Raw genomic sequence first — 23185 nt, forward strand, 5'->3', positions numbered from 1 at the left:
AAGTATCTCAGTGGCTCAGCTCAGAAGGATGGCATCCACAAAGCCCGTGTCATGTAATAGCCCTGGCTGTGTGGCTGTGTCTGTGCCCAGCCCTCTCGCTGGCCCTCCAGCACAGACAAGAACCGCTGTGCACTGAGTGTGAATCACCTCCATGATGGCGCGAGCCCCCACGTCTCTCAGGTTTCTAGCCAACTCAAACAGGGGGCCCCTACCGCTGGACCTATTTGCCTCCCCATTTGGAGGCCTTTCTGAAGGGGTGTGGGCACTCCTGCTGCAATTAGCTGTGCTGGCCTGGGAATCTCAGCCCCCTATCCCCTTCACCACAGGATATGTACAACTCGCTCTACAAAAGAAAACAGCTAAATTAAAAACTGGACTCTCTCTCTCTCCCGCTCCTGTCCCCCTTTTTGTGTCATTCGGCTGCTTCACTTTTTTTCCTTTTAATGTCTTAATTCCAGTGTGTGTGTGTGTGTGTGTGTGTGTGTGTGTGTGTGTGTGTGTGTGTGTGTGTGTGTGTGTGTGTGTAGAAGACAAACTGCTGTGCTGAGAGATGCATTAATGGAGGCTGCACCAATTTGGAACAGCATACAAGGAAAATAAGAGGCTGTGAGTGTGTGTTAATGCATGAGAGAATTTTTTTTTCCTCAGTGAGTTGTTTTGGAGAGGTTGAATAAACCTGGATGAGACAGCCGAGGATTGTTTTACAATTGCTATTCTTACATGGAGCAGGATACTGTGACGCAACCTGATGAAAAGATTAATTGGGTGAGGTAAAAGTGTTACTTGATACATCAAAGTTTTAATGAATAGTTTTACAGTCACATATCAGCAGTGCCACCTAAAAAAAAAAAAAGACAATGAATTGATGGAAAACAAATGTGAGGTGTCTGAATGTATTGCATTTAGAGTGTAAGGCAGCCAAAACCTATGAAACCACTCAAATTATATAAAACAGAAAATCAATTTTTTTCACACATAAAACAAAAAAGTCCAAGCATCACGGTCTCTTTAACAACCCGTTGAGCTCTCTCCAGCACCGGCATTGTTCGAGCACAGAGCATGCATGTCTTGTATTATGGGTGTTTGCTGAGGGGTTGAACGTCTGCCACTGCGTTATTTATTTTTGCAACTTCCATCTGCACACCACTTCCAAACTGACATTCCCCTGAACAACCGCAACCCTAGCCAACCTTAGGCGACATCATGACAAAAGCCGTCATCTTCATTCCTCATTCATGTGAAAATATGGAGATGCATATCTGTCTATCCTCCTGTCTGTCTGTCTGCCAGCCTGTCTGTCTGTCTTTCTGTCTGTCTGTCTCGATGTCTGTCTATGCATCAGACAGGGCTGCCTGCCGAGTACCGTAGGAGAGGACGGAAACCATAATCTGGTAATTGGGAGTGGTTCTGTATGATTAAAAGAACAAGAGGATTGGGAGCAGCATGGATGGGCCCACACAGCATGGGACACGGGGCTGTCTGTCGGGCAGCTGCCTCTTCCAGCAAGCCTGGTTGCAGAACTCATACCAGATCCCAAACCTTGGGGAAGCCCCAGGTTATGGTTCCTACCCACAACAAGGCAGCGTGCTGGTCTGCGGTCACTACAACTACAGAAGCTAATCATTACAGGCACAGGGGAATGCGGCCCACAAATACATTAGATACATACATTGCCTTTTGTGGACGGAGATGTGCCATCAGCTTTGTATTTACAATTAACTGACGGGCACCAAAGGGCATGGTTTGGACACCAACATGGGTTGGCAACCTCATGTACCCTGAATTGTCTACAGCACTGAGAAGCGAAAGCAGTTTATAAGCCTTGTGACAGACTTACCCTTGTTTCTGAGAAAGTGAAGCCAGCAGCATTTGAAGTGACATACAGTCAACTTGCAGCGTTCGGGAATCGAACCCGGGTCCACCGTTGATGCTTACCACTGCACCACCACACCAACATACTGCCATTTCAGCTTGTTGGTGTCTGTTGGTTCATATGATGGAGCCTTGGGAACTGACGAAAACAGTGGAGGATCAAGACTAATTACATGTCTACAAAATCACCATTGTTTTCTTATGTTACTCTCAACTGATAAAGTAAATCAGTTAAAATCATAGTTTAAAATACCCCCAATTGTTTTAAATAATATCATAAAGGCCACTACAAAAGCAATTCTCCAATATTTGTTATAGAAATCAAGAGTTTAGCTGTGAATGAATAAATACTGTCAAAATATTAAGATCTCCAAATCCCACATACTCTACAGAGGACATTTAAAAATTTCCAACAACCAAACGTCATATTTGATTTGTCAGTAAGCCTCTAAGGAATTCTAGAGTTTGTTCCATGTAATTATTTCCCTGCTGTTTACACTGCTTTTCTAATGAAGCCTATCCACTTAACCAAAAATAGCAAACATTTCAATAGGCCCTCTTGGAGAGATTGATATTTTCCTTCAGACCCACAAAACCAATAAAATCTGAGATCCTTGCCATAATAAATAATGATGGTGTAAACACAGCCTAAGGCTTAAGGCAGAATTTCTCAGTAGGGGAGGAACTCTGTTACATCTCCTCTGGTAAGTAGTAGCCTAAATTGAAGAGGTGAAGTGAGCTTTCCAGACGCCCTGATGAGGCAACTGGCTTTTTGAATTTTAACCAGATTTTTAATTTGCGTTATATTTTCAGGCTATAGAAACGAAATCATATCCTGCCTGTATATCCTTTCAGCCCTGCATTCAGCATCAACAGAATGTAGCTTTCGAGATGTGTGTCATGCTAAATATTTCATCAACTGCGTTTAACCTTTTGTTTAGTCAAGCGTGCTATTCCACCGGATTTCAAAGTCATTCAACGAACTGCGCTTCATTAAATTCAAGTCAGTGTTTACTCAGTATTGAGATGGTTTATGCTAAGCCTCTATGCAGCTTAGCTTACCTTGCCATTTGCCACTTGCCACAGGTTGATATACCACGAAATATTTGACGAACGTATACTTCTTTGGATCTCCAAAAATGTACACAGGGACATTTTTAGCGAGTTTTCAAAGTGTCTTCTTCGCTCACGCGCAAGGATGCAAATTACAGACTCTTAAACAGGTGTTTAAAATGCACGTGCAATTTTGAATAATGGTGCAGTGAGCATTTTGCTAATCTGACATGCCTGCTAGTGAATACAGAAAAATGTAGTAGACTTTGACAAGTATTCAGGTCAGTGTTTTATCAGAGTACATGTTGGACTAATAGTTATTTCATATATGAAATTGAGTTTTAAAATATCAACGAACTTCATTCAAACCTTTTTGTAAATGCAGTGTTACATTGTAACAAACAGCACCAAATATGTCAGTATAGCCATATCCAAATTACCCTCCAGCAGGGATGTGTTCTAATAGTGCAACACAAAACATCTGCCATTTGATTGATTCCCATATCAAATTGACCATAGCAAAGAAATAAGCTTGAGCTTTTAAAACCACTTCAGCCTACAACATGGCCCATTATCAAATGACTGTTCATCACCAGGGCCGGCCCAAGCCTTTCGGGGGCCCTATGCAGAATTTGATATTGGGGCCCCCCCTCCCACCTAGCGGAGTCATTTGCGCTCTACGATTTTTGACACAAATGTCACACTACAATGATTTGACAATGAATTCATTGACATATCAATTGTATTAATACTGAATTAGGTAGATGTGATTTCCTGTATTTTTTATATGGCCAGCTGGAGAAGGGAAATGCCTAAATTTAAGCATATTCATAGCATTTTGCTTTTTGACTTATTGAGATGGTGACTTGGGCTTGGGCTTCAGGGCCCCTTGACCTCTTGGGCCTGGAAGGCTCATTCAGTTGCTCTCATGCCAAAAATATTCTAGACTTTTGTCCCTTGATAGACCCCTGTATTATTATAGTAGTTATTAACACCAAAACAGTCACCTTTTAACCTTAGAGGGCACTTAGATCACAGATTTATTTTAAACTTTCATATTCAAAGTGAAGCATCAAGTGTGGTTATTTTTTTTAAAGTATCAGTTTAATGAACACATCTTTCAACAGATTTGTAAATGTGCAATCTTAAACTGAAATCAAAATACACAAACATTAATATTATCAAAAATAACATTACAAAATAAAAAATAAATAATGATAGTGCCTCAGTATTCCAAACAAACGATCATCAAAGATCTTAGAGCAGAGCGCATGTTGTGCTCCATCTTTGGCTGAGATGTCACTTTTTTTACTAACGTGCACATCAATGCTAGCTTGCATCCCTTACACCTAGAAGGTTAAACATCACCTTCGGCTGTTTCCTCCAATATAAACCGATATCTCACGGACTAAGACTCACCACTATGTCACATTTATAAAACAGTACTAAACTATGAACGCTTTCACGTGCAAAATCAGAGGCAGTGTGGTAAATTTGCCGTCAGTCTCGTTTTCATGAAGCTAGCTACTAGTGCTAATGTCCACCTCATTAAGCTAACGTTAGATTAAGCCTGGCAAGAGCTAGCAGTACATGCTTGATTGAACATCCTAAACACTGCCAATATTGTAGACACCTGATATACACCTAGATAAATGTATATTAATGAGATACATACACTGTTGATGGCGGGGATATAGCTCATGTGATGGCAAATATAAGATGACATTAACTCGCTAGCTAGCTAGCTAGCTAACTCCTATGATAGCTTGAGCTGCTCCCTCAAACGAGTTCAAAACGTATTTTAAATACTCATGCAAACATACATTTATCTTGCTCTTTTTTTCTCATCTTCTGTCCTTTTTCCGCTTTTGGGCACCAGAGGGGTACGTCCTTTTAGATGACATGCTTACATTACAATACGTCCCTTCCAACTTAACCTTCAGTATGATGCAGTGTCTGTCTATGACCGCGAATTATCTGTCAGCAGATTGAGCACGCAGTTGTTATGCATGACTCCAACGCTGGCAGATATATTGATCATAAAATCAGAATTTTCTTGTATAGATTTATTCATTATTTCATTCAATCAGGTCACTTGTTTAAGTTATTTAATATTATTATTTTTAATTATTATTATTTTTTTCGATAGGGGGCCCCCTGGCGGCCAGGAGGCCCCAAGCGCCCGCTTGGTTCGCTTATGCCTCGGGCCGGCCCTGTTCATCACCAATGTCAGTCTACAGACCTTGAGGTAAACTTGAAATCAGCATGGCTTTCATGGGCCCTGCTAATTCAGGATGCACTCACACAGTACAGTGTATGTAGTGTAGACACAATAGAGTAATTGTATTATAAACATAATTTTTGCTGTTATATTGGCCATAACAGATGCAGTTTAACCATTGCCCCTCTTTGCTGGTAATATTGTATTAAAGTATGTTCAGCCCTAAACAAGTTTTTTTTTTATATATATAAAATATAAATTAAAATTGCAGACTGAACACTTTGCATGTACTTAATCTCACATACGGTTGGAGGAGGCAGATGTTTATCTTTGTCTATTAATATAATTAATATGTTATACAATAAATTAAACGTTTTATACACTTAAGGCCATATGAGTACTTCTCAGTAAATAAGACAAGGAACTTTCTTTCCACAGTCTTGATAAGGCCATATTTCACCCCGAGGCAATGATCACACAAACAGGTACACTAGCAACCAACAGACATGATATCACTTAGTTACATTTGCACAGCGTTGTGAGGATACAAATATAAATACGGTGCAAAACAAAACATACACATTTTTTTCATAGGTCTCTCAGAAAATAAACAGTTTTCAAAAGCCTTTAATTAGCATTTAATGTCAGACCTTTTGCTGGAATTAAGGAGCTACGGGAGCAGCTGTGGTGAACCCTGATTACTTAATAATATGTTGATAAACACGACTATCAATCAAATGCCTTGACAGGCCTTACAATTCAGGAGAAACTGTCCAAAATAAGGCCTGCTGACTCTTTCATTGTGGGAACATGTGTGAGTTTTGGGAGGGGAGGCGGGGGGGGGGGGGGGGGGGTAGAGCTATCCACAGCACAGGTCAGTAATGAACTCTGAGGCTCAAATTGAACAGGGAGGAAAAGCACAAGCAAAACTGTCAAATGACTGCATGCATTTTATTTACAGAGCTGAGCAAACTTAGGCCGCAATACAAAAACAACAATTGTGAAATTCCAAAAAGTGCCGGAGACTAAGGTAGGATATTGCTTTTTAATCATAGAGAAGGAAGGCGGCTTGCTTGCCTCAGTTGCAATGGCAGAATACGCTCTCCAGTTTAAGCAACATTAAAAAACTCTTTTGGGAACACACAAAAGCCTATCACAGCAATGTATGCAAGTTAAGTGCATGGTGAATATTTGTATTCTACAGTAATAAAGAACAGAGGGTTTCTTTTGTAGTCATTTTATTGCTTCAAATAAATTATGCATCAAATAAAACAAGTGACGGGGAAACACAATAAGACAAAAATAACACTATTTTTATACACTTTGTTTAACTCATGAAAGGACCTAAATTATCATTATTACAAGAGATAATATAAACAGAATGGTTCAGTATATTCAAACTGTACAAAGAATATTCTCTGAATATACTCAGATTATGTCATTGTTTATGCTCTAACTCTGTGGCACTATTCCAGTATTGGAAATTAACTGTTATTGTTTTTATTACAGTTCTGAATTTCCAGCCATTTCTGCAAAGACAATATGGCAGCAGTGATTCAAACTACAGGTACAGGAGTCACCAAGGTTCTCTAATTTTAGCAATGGTGTAACACATCCCCATCACACACACACACGTTAACACATTGACACACGTACAGAGAGACAGAGAGAGTGACACACACATACACACACACACACACACACACACACACACACACACACACACACACACACACACACACATACACACACACACACACACACACACACACACACACACTTTCCTCCCTGTCTTGGTCTCACTCTCTCTCCCTCTTCTGCCTTTAGCAGACCATGGTGCTCCTTCCCTTCCTTGCGTGACTCTGTAACGTAAACACACTCAGAGGAGTGACTCATCACTATTTATCCGATCAATCACGAGATATAAACACGTGGTGAGGTCAAAGGTCAGTGCCCTGGAGGGTGATCTTATGAAGTGTTTGCTGTGTGGCACAACGCACTGCAGCACGTACCCCTGTTGTCATTCCCGTGCACCCAGACACCCAAGATCTCTGCAGAGAATAGAAATCGGCAGTTCAGCTGACGAGCCTTAGATCAGTGAGACCCACACTCTTCACCCTACAAATAAAAGGATAAAGGGGAAAAAAGGGATATTTTTAGACAAATGATCACCCTCTCTGGCCCTGCTGAAATGGAAAAAATGCAAAACTGATGAGCTGCTTGTATCTCTTTTCAGATGAAGCGCTCCCCCGTTTTCTTAATGAGAGAGTGAAAACCTATTCTGACGCGGTGCGGCTTTTGGACACGACGGCACAGTGTAAATGAGCTTTATCCTGTTTCATGTAGTGGTGAGTTGATTTACGAGTATTGAAAACCCTGTTTAGGTATGCATGCCAAGTTGCCTTTTCCAGCGATTGCCACTTTTTTGTCTGTGTGTTTGAATATATATGTGCACATTGTCTAATAATGACTGAGTGAGTGTGTATGTGAGACTGTGTGCATGTTGCATGCAAGAGTGTGTGTGTGTGTCTGAGAATGTGTGCGCAAAAGGATTTTCTGAGAAAGTCATGATCAGCACATTGTCCTTTTTACAGCCCTCATTTCACAAGAGGTGCTGGTACTGAATAGAGGTGAGGGGGGAGGCTGAGGGGGTGGGTAGGCTACTTCCCTTTTGGACCAGATCTGAAGAAGGGCCAAACATAATCCTGCATCAATCTTAGCGCTGTCACAAAGCACTCTCCAGCCTTTTCCAGCACCATTGTTATAGAGCAGGCCAACGGAAAGAGGCCTGGAGCAGGTGGAAATAAAAAGCCCTTTGACGGTTTTGGGCGTAAGATTCCCCGTGTGCTCCTTATGACATTTACACAAACCCCAGGGAGTAAGCCTTGGCAGTGGACACACACGTCTGGATACACACGCTAGCTGTCTTGCTTGTTGGCCAGCGTGTCTGTCTGTTTCATCCTCGGAGCACGTTCTGTGACCGCTGCTTCCCCACTGTATTTCTTCCCCTTTTTCATTATACTGTCATTATACCTGGCATTGGGTGCAGACGTAGAAATAAGCAGAAGACTAAATAAATTAAGCTGTTTTTGTTAGAAATTGAGTTTCATCTGCCCATTTGTTCATCTGCCGCTTTAAGAAAGTCTTTGTCGTGATGTATATTCAGTGCTGGATGTTTTTTTTTTTAAAGGCTTATAAACAAATGTTTATACTGTCTTGTAGATACAGCATGTATAGTTCTTTGTTATGGGTATAATTCTCAGACTGGGAGCAGCCATCTCCTGTAGAGTTCCCATACTCTCAAATTCAGCTGGTGTGCATTCCTGTTGCTCCGAAGCAATTAACAATTTAGGGGCTTCTGCTGTGCTCCCCTCGGTCTCCTCTCCAATTGAGATCACAAACTGCGCCTTGGCGGGCTGCGCGTCACATGATGCCAGTTCGGTCTGATGCATCACTGGGACCCCCCTCTGCGCAGGAAATGCTCACAGCCTTTTTTCCCACCCTGGTCTTCCGCTGTGGGGAGTAGGCATTATGAGGCCGAATCACGTTACATTTCGGAAACATTCTGAAACTGACCGCTGCTTGGCTATCGGTTCCCACAGACAATGAGGATATGCCCCCGGTTCAAAGGTACATGAACGTAGATTGCAAGAGCATAATAATGCAAGCTGCCAAGCCTTGTTTGTAGGAGAACAGAGATGGGGTAAACTTCACAGAGGAAATTACCACACGACTCCAACTCCTACCTCCACCCCAGCCTGACTGTTACCCACTAGCTACCTGCCCCCACACTCAGTTGTGGTTTTTGAGTAGGTGCCTCCTCTATGTGGTTCAAAAATAGTTGAGGGCAGTCTCGGAGGAAAACCTTAAGAGACTCAAGCACAACACATTGCACAACGACATCTTCTATTGTTGTGCTCTGTTTGGGAATTCTTAATTGCTTTTTCCGAATGGCCTCCCCACAGGAAAGTCCCCCTTTAAAGCGTGGTGAGACAGGGGGGTGGGTGGCAGCTGCGAGGCCATGTAAATACAGTACGGATGCAAACGCTCTCTCTCTCTCATGCGCTCTCGTCAAATTCAAATCATTGTGTATCAAAAGATTAAACCTGCAACAGACGCCACCGCACCAACCCACTTCTCTTCTCTATTATGTTCAGCCCGAGTGCATGTCTACTGTGTGATGTCTCTCCACTGATGTATAATGGGCTGACATGGACAGGCTCTGGTTAATTGTATGTGTGTGAACAGGGGGTGGGGGGTTTGACTTGAGGGTGGCTGAGCAAAGGAACACAAACACGAACTTCACAGTGGGTTCCTTTCAGCCACCCTCCTCAGAGCCATGTGTGGATCTGTGGATCTGAGAGGCCAGATTGGATTGTAGGAAACACAGAGCAGTGCGTGAGAGAAAAATAGCCATTTTATAGTGGTTTCTCTGGTATTTCGCCCCCAAGGAGAGAGAGATACTCAATCTTTTTGTGATCCATGCCTCTCAATTATTGTTAGTCTGTGAGGAACTGTGATAGGCAAGAGGTAGGGAGAAAGGAGAACAAATAACTGATAGAGGTACTTCATTGGATCTCTTTGATACGAACTTCAGCCCCTCCTGGAATCCCTGTACCTTTATATACACAGTTCAACAGACGGAGTGGAGGAAAACAGGGTTTGATGATACTGGAAAGATTTTATCATAGTTCTTTTGTCACTGAAGACACTGAAGTCTGAACATGAGTCTGAACATGAGATTAAGACCTCACATAGAGACAGACAGTTCATGTTAAGCTAATTTGCAATAATCATTTTCTTTTAACATGAATCTAATTATGATTGCTAAAATGACAACCTGATAACCTTTACAACTTCATTATCACTGAGTGTAACATTATTTCAGTTTGTGTTTACACTTAAAATGACAGCAGCTTTTTAAAAGCAGTTACATACCTATGGTACATTCAAATAGACTTAAGACATTTATCCTTATAGTTAACTTATAGTTGTTCACTTTAAATGTAACTCAGGGTGCACAAATAATGCACGTATTTGTACCTCAAACGGTGTTGCACATAAAACCATTTGATAGAGTCACACTGCTTTCCACACTCTCATCCTTACAGCTTTAGCCATTGCGCATATCCTCGTCAGCCTCTGCATACTGACCGAAGCTTTGTGCTAGTTTATACGATCCAAACGATAAAGAATGTTATAATCTCAAAATAAAACGAACGTTTTGTGGTCAGACCGTCACCATGGAGGCCTATTTAGTGTACGCTTTCCAGCTTTCAGTTTGAGGTGGAAATATAAAATATTTCACTGAAGCTCAATCACTCGTTTCTGTCTTCAGTAGCCTATGTGTTTTGTTTACTTGTTGTCTTTTCGGTATGCGTTTAGCATGCTGTCATTTTGAGTGAAAATAAAACTCTAGTACTTGCGCTTCAACCAGAGGAATTTCATGTAGGCCACATTTAAGCAGTTTCAGTTTATTGCCACAAATCCAAATCCTGCCAACTTTTCACCGCTCCTGCCTTTCAATCGTGTCAAGTTTTGAAACGACTTTGTAAAATTACCTCATTTGATCCAGAAAATATCAATGAAATTGTTGCATTTATTCCATTTATTTTGTATTGATGGCTTTTAACAATTGTTCTGTTTGAGGCTTAAGAAATGAAACACTGTTTAATTAATAAAGGCTAATAATGCCTTCATTTTAGAGCCTGCACCCGAGCTTTATCCTTATTTTAATTGGACAATATCTCAGGGATGACTTGGTGATGGCTTCGGGATTCAATGAGTTTGCCAGGCTTCTCTAAGCAGCCTACGATTCTCTAAGCATTTGACCCGACTGCAGTTCTAAGAAGTAATAGCCTTTCTTATTGTGACACAAAAGACCATATGAGGTTGTGAAAGGGGAACTAATAAATTCATGTTAGATAATTGTATAATTTGTGGAAACAGGTTAATCTAAAAGTAGGCCTACCAACTCTGACATAAATACACGCTTGGGATTATGTTAATGTTTCATAATGTTTACACATCAGACTGATTTTCTGTTTTTTATAATAATGTAGGGTTATATATATAATTTTAATTAAGCACGTTTCACATCGTGCTTTTCATCCTGCATTTCCAAAATGCTATTATCGCAGACATGGTTCCTGCTGAGCAATCATGGCTAGCCTACAGATTGAACGTTATGCATTATCATTGTGTTTAGCTGCATTCAAAAGAGGCTTATGAATCAGACAAAATGAGCAATAATACAGCATGTAGGCCTTTTGTAGGTGTTTTTGAAACTTGTTAGTTGAATTGCATGAGCTGAAATCACTGCCCAAAAAGAAATAGGCTACTTTGATTTACAGAGAGCTACCTCTGATATTGCAAACACGGGCCTACCAGTGAATTCCACAGGCAGTCAGGTAACGCGTTTGTCCAAAGGAAGTAGAAGTCAAAATATTTGCCTTATTTGAGTCTGTTTGATGATGAGAGTTCTGGGTAATCTGGACAGAGATGCAGAAGTCTGGACACAAGTGTCAAGACAGAGTATACGGGACAGAGGTCATCTTTGCTCTCAAGGAGGTTTCGTGCTTGTTTTGGGGTAAGATTCAAATGATCAATGACCATGTCACCCACTTAGGACCACCATGAAGACCCTTCAAGTCCCTTTTTATTTTGTGCATCCTGCGAGCCAACAAGCAAATTGCTTGTTAGTCAAGTTCTGTTTCTGATCTGAGTTAAGATCTAAAATGAGAATAACTGAACGAGTCCAGAATGGATTCGAAGTTCTATTACAATTACAATATCATAACACGCTTTAATCACTTTAAAAGCACTTCATCATATGAGTTTCCCTACGTGTTCACACAATGCTTATTAACCTGTATCTGATGCTTTAGGCAACAGACTCTATCGGGTTAACCTTTGGTTTCGACCATAATAGTTTTATATGGTTTATCCTATTTTACCATTTTACAAGAGGAAATGTGAGTTTGCTGAGCCTTTTAAAATCACATGAGGTAACAATTGGTAGTCCTAGCAATTAAAGCAGCCACATTCATTGTAAGACACTAAAAATTCTGTTGTAATACATGTATCGTTTTCAGAACGTATTTCACAAAGTCCGCTTATGCAATTTAAATTACTCGATGACTCGGGTAATGGAGCGCATTGGTAATGAGATGTGGTTTTATGGGATTAGTTCAGATATTCTAGAGGCTATGGAATTATAAAGACCTATGTTTAATCTATACATACATTACATCTATGCATACAATACATTGTAACTCTTATTAATAATACAATTTAACAACGTATGTTGCCATGTACAATACTATGTTAATAATACAATACTGTATGTTGCCATGAGAGATGTCCTGGCCAAAGCTACCTCGTGCATATACAATACATTCACCTGCTTCACGTAGTACATATACGATTCCTTCACCACTCTGAGATTATATTATGTATGGGGACACACAATTGGGAAATCACTTAGCCTACTCTTTACGGTAACCAAACCATTCACAGTCATTGAATGAACAATAGATTTAGGGCAAAGATATCCTTGAGATAGCCTATAATGATGGGCTCTCCCATTTTGTAACAAGTGATCAATATTGCATTTAGTTGCTGTGGAAGAGGGGAGATCGATTTAACCACTTGACCCACTCCCTGTTGCTGTTGTGACAAAGCAACCTTGGTGAAATACCTGCTTGCTTAAGTACTTGTCCCGTTACGGTCAGACGATGCAACAAACGATCAGTCTGCCCCGCCTCTTTACCACACCAAATCACCGGGGTGCAATGGCAAATTCTCGCCAAGGAAATTAAAAAGTCGTACAGTGCGATTTTAGCGCCGTTGATTACAAGAAAGGGTGGGGCCCACATCTTATACAGTTCAAATCAATCCAGCGGCCCAATGAGCGCAATCAGCCCTCTGCGTGTAATCCCATCCTTTTTCATTCACATAAACAGCACTTGAACAAAAATATACACGGCCACCTACTGAGTAAGTGAAAGTGATGTGAGCGTGTGCAGTATACGTGTGTGTGTGTGTGTGTGTGTGTGTGTCTGTGTGTGTCTGTGTGTGTGTCTGTGTGTGTGTCTGTGTGTGTAGAGAGAGAATGCAATATATATTTTTTAATTTTATATTTAAACGATAATGATGTTCTGCGTTATGAAGTGCATGGTAGGCCTAGACAAAAACATTCGCATATCATTTGAGATAATTTGAGACCCTCGGCACGCTCAGCTTGTTCTTTATTCCATTTGTAAATGTCTGTCCTGTACCCATACCTCTCTGGAGCAGATCAAAACATTTTCAAAACACAGTGACGCATAGCATTTTGTACCTAGAGTATTTGTTCCGAGAACTGAGAAACTGAACTCAACATTCAGAATACTACAAATGAATGGTTCACCCACAACAATCCAGAAATGTGTTATATTCATATTTTATCACACTTACCAAAAGTAAGGTAATTTACTCTACATATGGATCACATTTTAAAGGTCATTTTCTGCCCAAGGTCTGGCAAGAAGTTGGTTATATGAAACTTTAAACCACTGTATTGTTGTAACAGTTCTCTGGAGCACAGACGAGCACAGTGGGCATCATCAAGGTCCAGCTTTCTTTCTTTCATTCTTTCTTTTTAATACTTCTCGTCGTTTTATATACAGTGTCATGCCTCCTATTTCTCCATCAACTATTTAAATACGTATTAATATCTGCTAATGCAAGCTAGGTCCAATCACAAAAAAACGATTTAAAGATAATACTATTACTAATAACAATAATTCCGACAGTTTTCGACATTTATAAAAATAACTGAACAAAACAAAAATTACATTTAGATATACTTTAAAGATCGTTTCCCCTTACCACCCAAATTAAAGTTAAATTTAGTTTATCAATAGGCTATATCCGTCCAGAATACATCTTCAAATGCTGGAATGCATCTTCATAGGCTGTAACAAAGTGGTTGGACCTAAAAATTGAAGACAGCAACATTTTTTATTAAATCATTCTTTCTTGGACCTTAGTGTTACATTAATTATGATTGAGCTTGATTTTGAATTGAGTTAACGTCATTTACATGTCTGTGTTACATTTCTGCATCTTACTTGATTTGGAATTCTATACAAGAATTTAAATGTATAGTCTAAATCAAATATACTTCGCTTTAATATGTTAATAGTACAATAAATAGTATTTCTACGTGACTATATCCTTTTAGCCAATTTGAACGAGTAGGTATCCTCGGTATTATATGGATACAACCAGTGGCGTCAAGCTGCCAAACCCAAAGTTGCTCAGCTACACCTGAGAATTATGGATCGTCAAAAACCATAGTTTTCATCATGGAGATGCTTGTGGCATCATTTCACCTGCTCAAAAATGCACTTAAGCCTGCATTTATTGTACTCAAATTTAGAGACTTGGAAACATAGGCGTTGTGTTTCAATGCTACAAAAGTGAGTCCAAAGCCATATAAATACCTTTTAGTCATATTCAAAACGACTGTAATATGCTAAATCAAAACACGTTGACTAAAACTATAACTATCACGTGTTCTATCAGGAGGAAATATTAGGCTATTTCGCTGTGTGCTCTTATTTCAAAGAGAGATTTTACCAAAAGCTCAAGGATACCCATATTGCCAAAAATGCAATTATTTCATATATCAGTTGAGCAAAATGAACATTTTGTAGTAACGCGGTTGCGCCAGAGATGAGGAATTGTTCTACCTAAGTGACTGCACATTCCAGAGGATGCAATGCTGTCAAATATTTCACTGGCAGACGTCATGGAAAATGAGCGCGCATTCAACTTTGAGTGGAAGCCGGGAAGGATTTCAGAGAGTGGTTTAAAAATGGCTGTGTTATGGGGACAAAAAAAGAGAGCTTAAAATGTCTTAATTGAATGGAGTCTTCTAGAGAGCTTTTTCTCATCATCCTTTCGTGCACAGGTTATCTGATCATTTAAATCTGAAAATATAGTCGAAATGAATAGAGTATATTGCTTTGTAAATAATTAATGGTTTTTATTTGATTTAAGTACGGTAAGAATATGAGTGTTTATACCACACATAGTATTACAGTAGTATTACATGTAGTAATATGTAGTAGCCGAAAATTGGCGGTATATATCGATATAAATAATAATACCGTTGATGAGCATTTCACTTTAGATACCAATCTAAGTCTATGGGCATCGTTGCAGTTATGATGTTCTTATGATATGATGATGTAGACACACTCTCTTAATGGCGTTTAATAGCATGTTGCTGGTTTATCGATAATCAATTGTGCATCACAAGGTAAGGCACATCTTAAGGTAAACACTGTAGAATCCATTATCTGTAAATTTTAGCCAGGTTGCATTGTCACTGACATGTCACTGAGAGAGTGGAGGAGTTGTAGGAGTGTGAAAGGTACTGGTTTTGGGGAACGGGTCGAAAAGAGGGGTCCTCTCGGAATGAAGTCATCAGCGTAATTAAATGCAGGGAGAGAGAAAAGACCGGCGCGCGCCTAGTCCTTTGGCGCGCTGGGTGGTCCGCGTCTCTGATAAATGCATGGGCCCCATTCCAAGCGGGCGCTCCATGTAGAGCGGTTAAAACAATACTTCTACCCATATACATTCTTTACTTGGGTTTCAAACCTAGCCACACCATCAAGTATTTCCCTTATGCCCACACTAGTGCACTCTGGCCATGGGGATTAGTTTTTTATGGTCTCCAGGGGCAATGTCACGCAAGCTCCGACCTTATGCCATGTTTTGCAGTAGGATACCAAAGCAACTCAGGGTGTACACATGACAATAACGCACTTGTATTGTTCGTGACGTGTGATCATTTGAGGTAGTCCATTAGATAATACTACAAAGTGTCACCCTTTCAGAAATGTTTAGTCCCTCTAACGCTGATTTTAACCGAGCAGATATATAGACTTAAACGAGTGATTAAAAACATTGATAATGTATTATTTAAATGTACAGTTAACATTCTGTTGACAGTTACATTTTTAGACAGTGCCAACGACGCGTTCGAATTTCATATCATTAAGTTCCACAGCAGTAAGACTGCTCTAGTGCACCGAGACATTTGCTAACTATTTGTAGGCTACATGCTTAAACTAAATGTGCTGTGTGTGTATACGTGCATGTTAAATCCGATCGCTACAAAACAGCTAAAAGTTGGCAGAAACCAAAACAGCAGCCATGAATATCTTATTTCAGGGAACGGCGAGCCACCCGGAGTGAACCCGCTGCAGGGCCGTCCGTCTGCGAGGGGCGAAGGCTGAGAAATCTCGAGCTCTCCCGGGATCAATGAATACCAGTACTGCTTTCAACAGCTGAAGGCAGAGTAGCAGGAGTTCTCTGCCACGCACAGACGGCGTAAAATGTATATTTAGGCTCGGGGAAATTCGGCTTGAAATTATTTTTTATACCACAGCACGAACATATATTTTAGTATTTTAAAAACTATGTTAGTGGACAGAACATTCAGCCTCCTCCAGTTTGCTTCACTGTAAAGAAGATTAGCTTTGACCATGGAGTCAAATTGTAACCCATAAAACATACACACTCAGTACACAACACTATAGTGTTTCGGACAATTCAAGACTAACCCAGGGCTAACCAGAAAAAGCCAGGCTACATGTCCACCTTGTCTTCTTTTATAGCTGACATGATACAGATGACTTGCCTTTTATTCGTGAATGGCTGGGTTCATCTTGAAGGGTTGCAATGCGCGGTTCAGAAGTCTCCATTCGAATGTCTAGGTTCAGAGCTCGGCCATACCAGGGCTGCCTCTCCTTCACTCTCTGCTAAAATATTATCTCCATTCTACATTTCTGCATTCATGTTTAAAACAGTATCCGAATGCTGCACAGAGTCCTCTCAGAAACGGGCATAATGTATCATCAGAGTATTAGCTGATCTAGCTGGACTTTTTGCTTGATTTTTTATTTAAAGAAGGCCAGGGAAAATGTTTACATTTTGCAGTATAAACATCCTGCCCATGTTCCTGTCTATCTTAAAAAGAAATCAGCAACGTGGTTTTTGAATGGGTACCGCTTTTCCTCTCAAACAAACTTTTTGGATAGAATAGAATTTTCAATTTATTCCGTATTTTTAAAATCGGCCTAACTGTAAGAAGTGTTCAGATATTCCAAAAAGCAATGCGACACCCACAACTTAATGTTTGTGGAAATACAAATGCAAAACACGATCTAACATTTTTGGTATGAGAGAGAAACTAACCTTGCTCATAAACATATCCTCTTCTTAATTGCAGTTACTAACCTATGGTTTTGAGCATGCAAATGGGAACCAATGCAACAATATAGTTAATGAATAGCCATAAAATATTAGAGGTGTAACATATCAGTAATAGCGTTACAGACGTATGGATGAATACATTGAATTGTGAAATATTTAGTCTGTATAATAAATTCTTGACTTAGGCGAAGTTCTGGACGCTACAGGTTCGAAATTAGAAAAAACAAGCATACAGGGAGTTGAGGCGGGCAGATGTTCCTACAGCCCACCCCAGCGGAGTGGGAGGGGACTGGGCGGGCCTCTGAGCTCCTCTGACGCTCGGACGGTCAAGAGCTTGGAAGGCACTGATGGCAACAGATAAGTAAAAGGCGATCTCCGAAGGAAAGACGAGAAGAGTACGACAGAACTTGAAAGAAGTTCCCTCCTGTCCCTTGCTTTTTCAGGACGCTACTACCAGAGGAATTCGGGATACCGTTTGTGGGGTATACGTAATTACGCACAAGATAAACCATTTGTCCACACTTTGTTCGGTTAAAACTTCGCAAGCTGACGACTATTTTCCGTTTTTTTTGCTATTGTAGACCAATACAAGAATCGAAGTTAGGCTACTCATTAAGTATTTTGATATTACTTTTAACGTGGAGATTTTGACCGAATTATCAAGACCAAATGACGGCCGAGGTCCAGCAGCCCTCAGTGCAGACTCCTGCCCAAAGCAGTCCGATGTCTGCTCCGGAAAAGCCGCACAGTCAAACGTCAGTGATGGAGACGGCCTCCTCTACGACCAAAACCAAGAAGACAAACGCTGGTATTCGTCGCCCTGAGAAGCCGCCGTATTCCTACATAGCCCTGATTGTCATGGCTATTCAGAGCTCCCCCACGAAACGTCTGACTTTGAGTGAGATTTACCAGTTTCTCCAGAGCCGCTTTCCTTTTTTCAGGGGTTCGTATCAAGGATGGAAGAACTCCGTGCGTCACAACTTGTCCCTGAACGAGTGCTTTATTAAATTACCAAAGGGTCTTGGTCGACCAGGGAAGGGTCATTACTGGACAATCGACCCGGCCAGTGAGTTCATGTTTGAAGAGGGATCTTTCCGCAGAAGACCTAGGGGTTTCAGGCGCAAGTGTCAGGCGCTGAAACCGTCAATGTATAGCATGATGAACGGACTTGGATTCAACCATCTACCCGAGTCGTATAACTTCCAGGGGAGTGGGGGAGGTCTGTCCTGTCCTCCAAACGGGTTATCTTTAGTAGAGAATGGAATTGGGATGATGAATGGACATTTGGCGGGTAACATGGACGGAATGGGGTTGGCAGGACATTCGATGTCACATTTATCGGCCAACGGTGGACATTCCTATATGGGAAGTTGCACAGGGTCCACGGGGAACGAGTACTCACACCATGATAATTCTGCTTCTCCCCTGCTGACCAGTGGAGGAGTCATGGAACCTCATCCGGTCTATTCAAGCAATCCATCCGCATGGGCTCCTGCGCCCTCGTCTTCGCTGAATAACGGGGCCTCTTACATCAAGCAGCAGCCGCTGTCTCCATGCAACCCCGGAGCGAATTCACTGCAGCCAAGCTTGCCAACGCATTCTCTTGACCAGTCTTATCTGCACCAGAATGGACACAACACAACTGACTTACAAGGTAATATAATTTTATCAGACCACACAGCTTGTTTACAAATCAGATTAAGGCCAAATTAGTTGTTTAAATTGTTTCGGGAATCAGTCTTGTACACTGTTAAATTACAGCCACTGCCACAAATATAGCTACTACCATTAGTTTGATTTCGATATATAAACTAGCCCACTTGCCTTACCTAAAATATTAATGGGCACCTGTAATGCATGTTAAATTGAGTATGTATTCAGAGAGCGTTGTCTCATGGCAACAATAATGAGTCATATAAACCGGCCTATCTTGAGGGTGAATGGAAGGGAGGCTTTTAACCTGACTGGTCTGTAAATTAATCCCTGAAGGGGGGTCGTCAAAGAAAGAAAGAGGGCATCTCAGTACGGACACGTGTTTAGGATGGTGCCAATCCAGGGGCTATGATAACATATGAGAGCCGAGCCAGTCTGATTGCCCTGCGGCACAGAGTCCTGAGGGACTCGCGTGCAAGCAGAAGACTGTCAATTACAGACTATACCACCCTCAAATTCCCTTGGCTTTTACCCCTCCTCTCCATGACATAGATGACAAATAAGACTGCTTGCTAGATGCAAACTAAATAAATACGTTTAAAGGGCCTTTGTAATGAAACTGTTGCACAATTATGCGCATTTTTGTAAACAGAAACATGCATGAGCATGCGTGATTTCTGCATTTGAGTCCTACAGTCTGTTGAAGCTTCTGAAGCGAATACCAATTTTACGCAGGGTTTTTATTTTTTTTATAACTTAGTTGTATTTATTTATAAAGCGGCATTGTTATAATTGTTGCTGTTGATTTTGTTGTTATTATTATTGATGATGATGACGAATGTGATGATTTTGGTTGCTATTGTTGTTACTGTGGTATAGCTTAGTACACTATTGTATGAACATCATCCCATAGGCCAGTTTGTTTTGGATCAGAAATGTAATTAGGAATTGTGCTGTAATTTACAAGGGTTCCTATTGGTATAAAAAACACTTATCATAGCCAAACGTGCATATTAGCTATTTGATATTAACTTAGTAGCCTACTAAGGACGGCATGTTTTTTAGTTTTACTTTTGTATACTATTCAAATAAGGCCTTCCAGGCCCTAACAATTATACTCTGAACACAGAGAGCCAAGTTTCGGCCCTATGTTTATTACAGCATTTAATAATCCACGACTTTTCTTCTTGTCTCTTAGGTATCCCACGGTATCATTCCCAGTCTCCAAGCATGTGCGACAGGAAAGAATTCGTCTTCTCTTTCAATGCGATGACGTCGTCAACGATGCATTCACCGAGCAGCGGGTCTTACTATCATCACCAACAAGTCGCATATCAGGACATCAAGCCGTGCGTGATGTGAAGGCAGTTTCTTGAAATAAAAGACAAGACTGACTAAGAGCCACTAAATTCTAGTCAGCAGCTGTAGGGGAGCCGTGGAAAACGCTCATGGACAGCCATCTCACCGAGAGCAGAGATGGCATTACATGACAGCGAAGATTACCAAAAAGTTCACTCAAGTCACTGGTGTCAGTGAACAGCCTCAGAACCACGACTTCAGTGACCGTTATTGCGGTGGGGAATTACCAGAAAGGTGCATTGACTTGATTTTAATTTCCCGAGCCATCATCATGCCAGCGTACCACTGCCAAAGGTAACGCCGCAAACAGCTTCTGTATTTCCAGTGCATCTCAACCCCTGCAGCCGCTCGGTACTATAACTCTGCTGGCGGATGACTACCACTTGACAATTTGTATTTTTCTCCAAACTCACATGTATTTTTAGACAAAAAATATTTTCTATTATACTTTACACCCGGGTTATTAAATGCAACACTATTTTTATGACATCATCTGACTTTTTATTTTTAAATCAGAAATTAATTGAGGGAAAATGAAGGCACTTTTAAATACCAAAGCGCAACTCAATTTTATTTATTCTGTGCATATTTTAATTGTATAAAAATATCGCCACATATTGAACGCTTTATTGGCAATATTTGCCCAGAGGATTTTTACTGAGGTTCAACAGATAATGGAGAATAAATGTAAGCACTGCTAGTTATTATTCGTCTTTATTTTGGTGTATATATATATATACATATTGACACTCGTCTTACTTTTCCCAGCACTATAAATTGTACATGATGTAATATCGTTGCGAGTGGACTATTTGTCTACTTGCATTGCTTTAGATTAGGCTATGCATTTTAACTACTCACGATGTGTATAGAATTAAACGTATTGGCATGAAGTTTGTTCAACTTTTGAAAACGTCTATAAAATTGTTTTCCCTTTCAAATGAAGTGTCATGGTTTTTCAATTATACATTTGTGTAACATCATGGATTTGTTTCACAATAGGCTACCCATTATTTCTTAAAATCTAAGCGTCCTATATGTACACTTGCTGAATACAAAAAAGCCATATCACCAAACTAAAGATACTGCAAGCATTGTTTACATGTTTTGACATTTTTGCTGAAATGTTGCAGTAGTTCTTTTAAGAATGACCATGACCAAGATTGACTATGTGCACAGCAGCTTTTAGAATGCATTTAATATAGGCCTATAACTGTCATCACCCTCACAGTCATCAGACTTCAGCAAGAGCATAGGTTACAACTGACAAAGCACAAAATTGTTTCGAATTTCGGCTAATTTGAGTCTCTAGCTGTAAAATGTGCATTAAAAAAATAATCTTTGTAAAGCTGGAAGTTAAAATGAGTTTCGCACAGAACATGGTGAGGACTTGTGCCCAAGTGCCTGTGCATTCCTTAAACAATTATGCTATCTGGCAATACCTAATCTCACAGGCCTGCAAAACCGATCAATTCCCGGTGAACAGGTATATTGACAACTTTGTTCCTTAGGTGAAATAGGCCTTGGATACCTTTTTGATTTTAAATCACAGGTGGTCCTTTACAGATTATTTGCCTTGCTTGTAGATTTGGGTGCGTTTATGTATTTGTGTGCTTTGCCTTGTGTTCACAATAACTTTTGGGAACGATTGTGCGTAAAAGCAAGTAGGCATACAGGTCTATGGGCTCCGTAGCCTGGGTTTGGGCATATGAGCATTTTTTGTTGTCAGAATAGCTTTGCTTATGATTTTAAAAAGACTTTTGAATACTTCAAGACGGATATTGATGAAATGCATATCAGTTAAACCCTCTGGGTCTATTTTATTGTTCCAAAACCAGGTTCATTTGAGAATATTCACTTACGGCGCTTTGTACACCGTTAGCGGCACCTAATGGCAAGATGCCGCTGGTTAGTGCGGGGTATGTAAATAACTTTCTAAAATGTAAAAAGTGAAATGTGCAGCATATCTGAAATCCAAAAGGCCTCGACTGTGTGTTGCTGTACGTTGGCTTCCACCCGCATATAAAAGGTGTCATGTTTGTTCAGTGTTTGTCAGATGTTTTCTAAGCCGATTCTTATGTAAAGCGAACTGCAATTTCTTTACATGGTTTAGTTTCACGTTGAATAGTTGAATGGATCAAGCTCAAGCGTGAAATCTTAAGTTCGGTCAGTGTATTATTTTATTTATTCAAATGTCACTTTGAATTGGTTCACTTTATTTTAGGATCGGATTTTGTCTTGTGCTATTAGGCCTCCTTTCGCCTCTCTTATTCTTAACGGTTATCATTATTGTGGAATGTCTCAACATTTTAACTTCATACTTTAATTTTAAGTGAACATGACTGATTAAGTTAGCTGAGATCACAGGTTATTGAAAGTAGATGTTCGCAGTTCAGACTGAGCATGGGTTCCAAAACCATCCATAGGGTCTGATAAAATCATCCTAATGTCCCATCAGTCACTGGACAACAAAAGTGATACTAAAATAAGCGCTAACAAGAAAATAAAAATGATCACCTAACTGGTACACTGCCTCTGCCAAATGAACCAATAGATATTTATGATCAAATTCAGTTATTTATAATGTATACTCATAGTAGAAGACTGCAGTAATACAATGTTTAATTTGTACTTCTAATTAGTACTTCCCAGTAATCATTCAACAGAATCATATTGCTGTTTAACATCCATATTCACTTTCTTCAGACTTCATGGTATGAGTCATATCAAATATAACTCTATGTATGTAGTGTTTAT

The 23185-nt window shown here is 40.3% G+C and overlaps 1 protein-coding gene across 1 annotated transcript; it reads left to right on the forward strand.

Annotated features, from left to right (window-relative positions):
- Positions 1-18085: 18085 nt before the first annotated feature.
- foxf1 (forkhead box F1) lies at positions 18086-20431 on the forward strand (the record flags this gene model as incomplete). The annotated part of the gene is made up of 2 exons (XM_080843158.1): positions 18086-19070; positions 20268-20431. The coding sequence occupies 2 exons, from the start codon at positions 18086-18088 to the stop codon at positions 20429-20431; spliced, it is 1149 nt and encodes a 382-aa protein (XP_080699284.1).
- Positions 20432-23185: the final 2754 nt, after the last annotated feature.

Source organism: Sprattus sprattus (genome assembly GCF_963457725.1).
Source record: "Sprattus sprattus genome assembly, chromosome: 8".
Taxonomy (NCBI): Eukaryota; Metazoa; Chordata; class Actinopteri; order Clupeiformes; family Clupeidae; genus Sprattus; species Sprattus sprattus.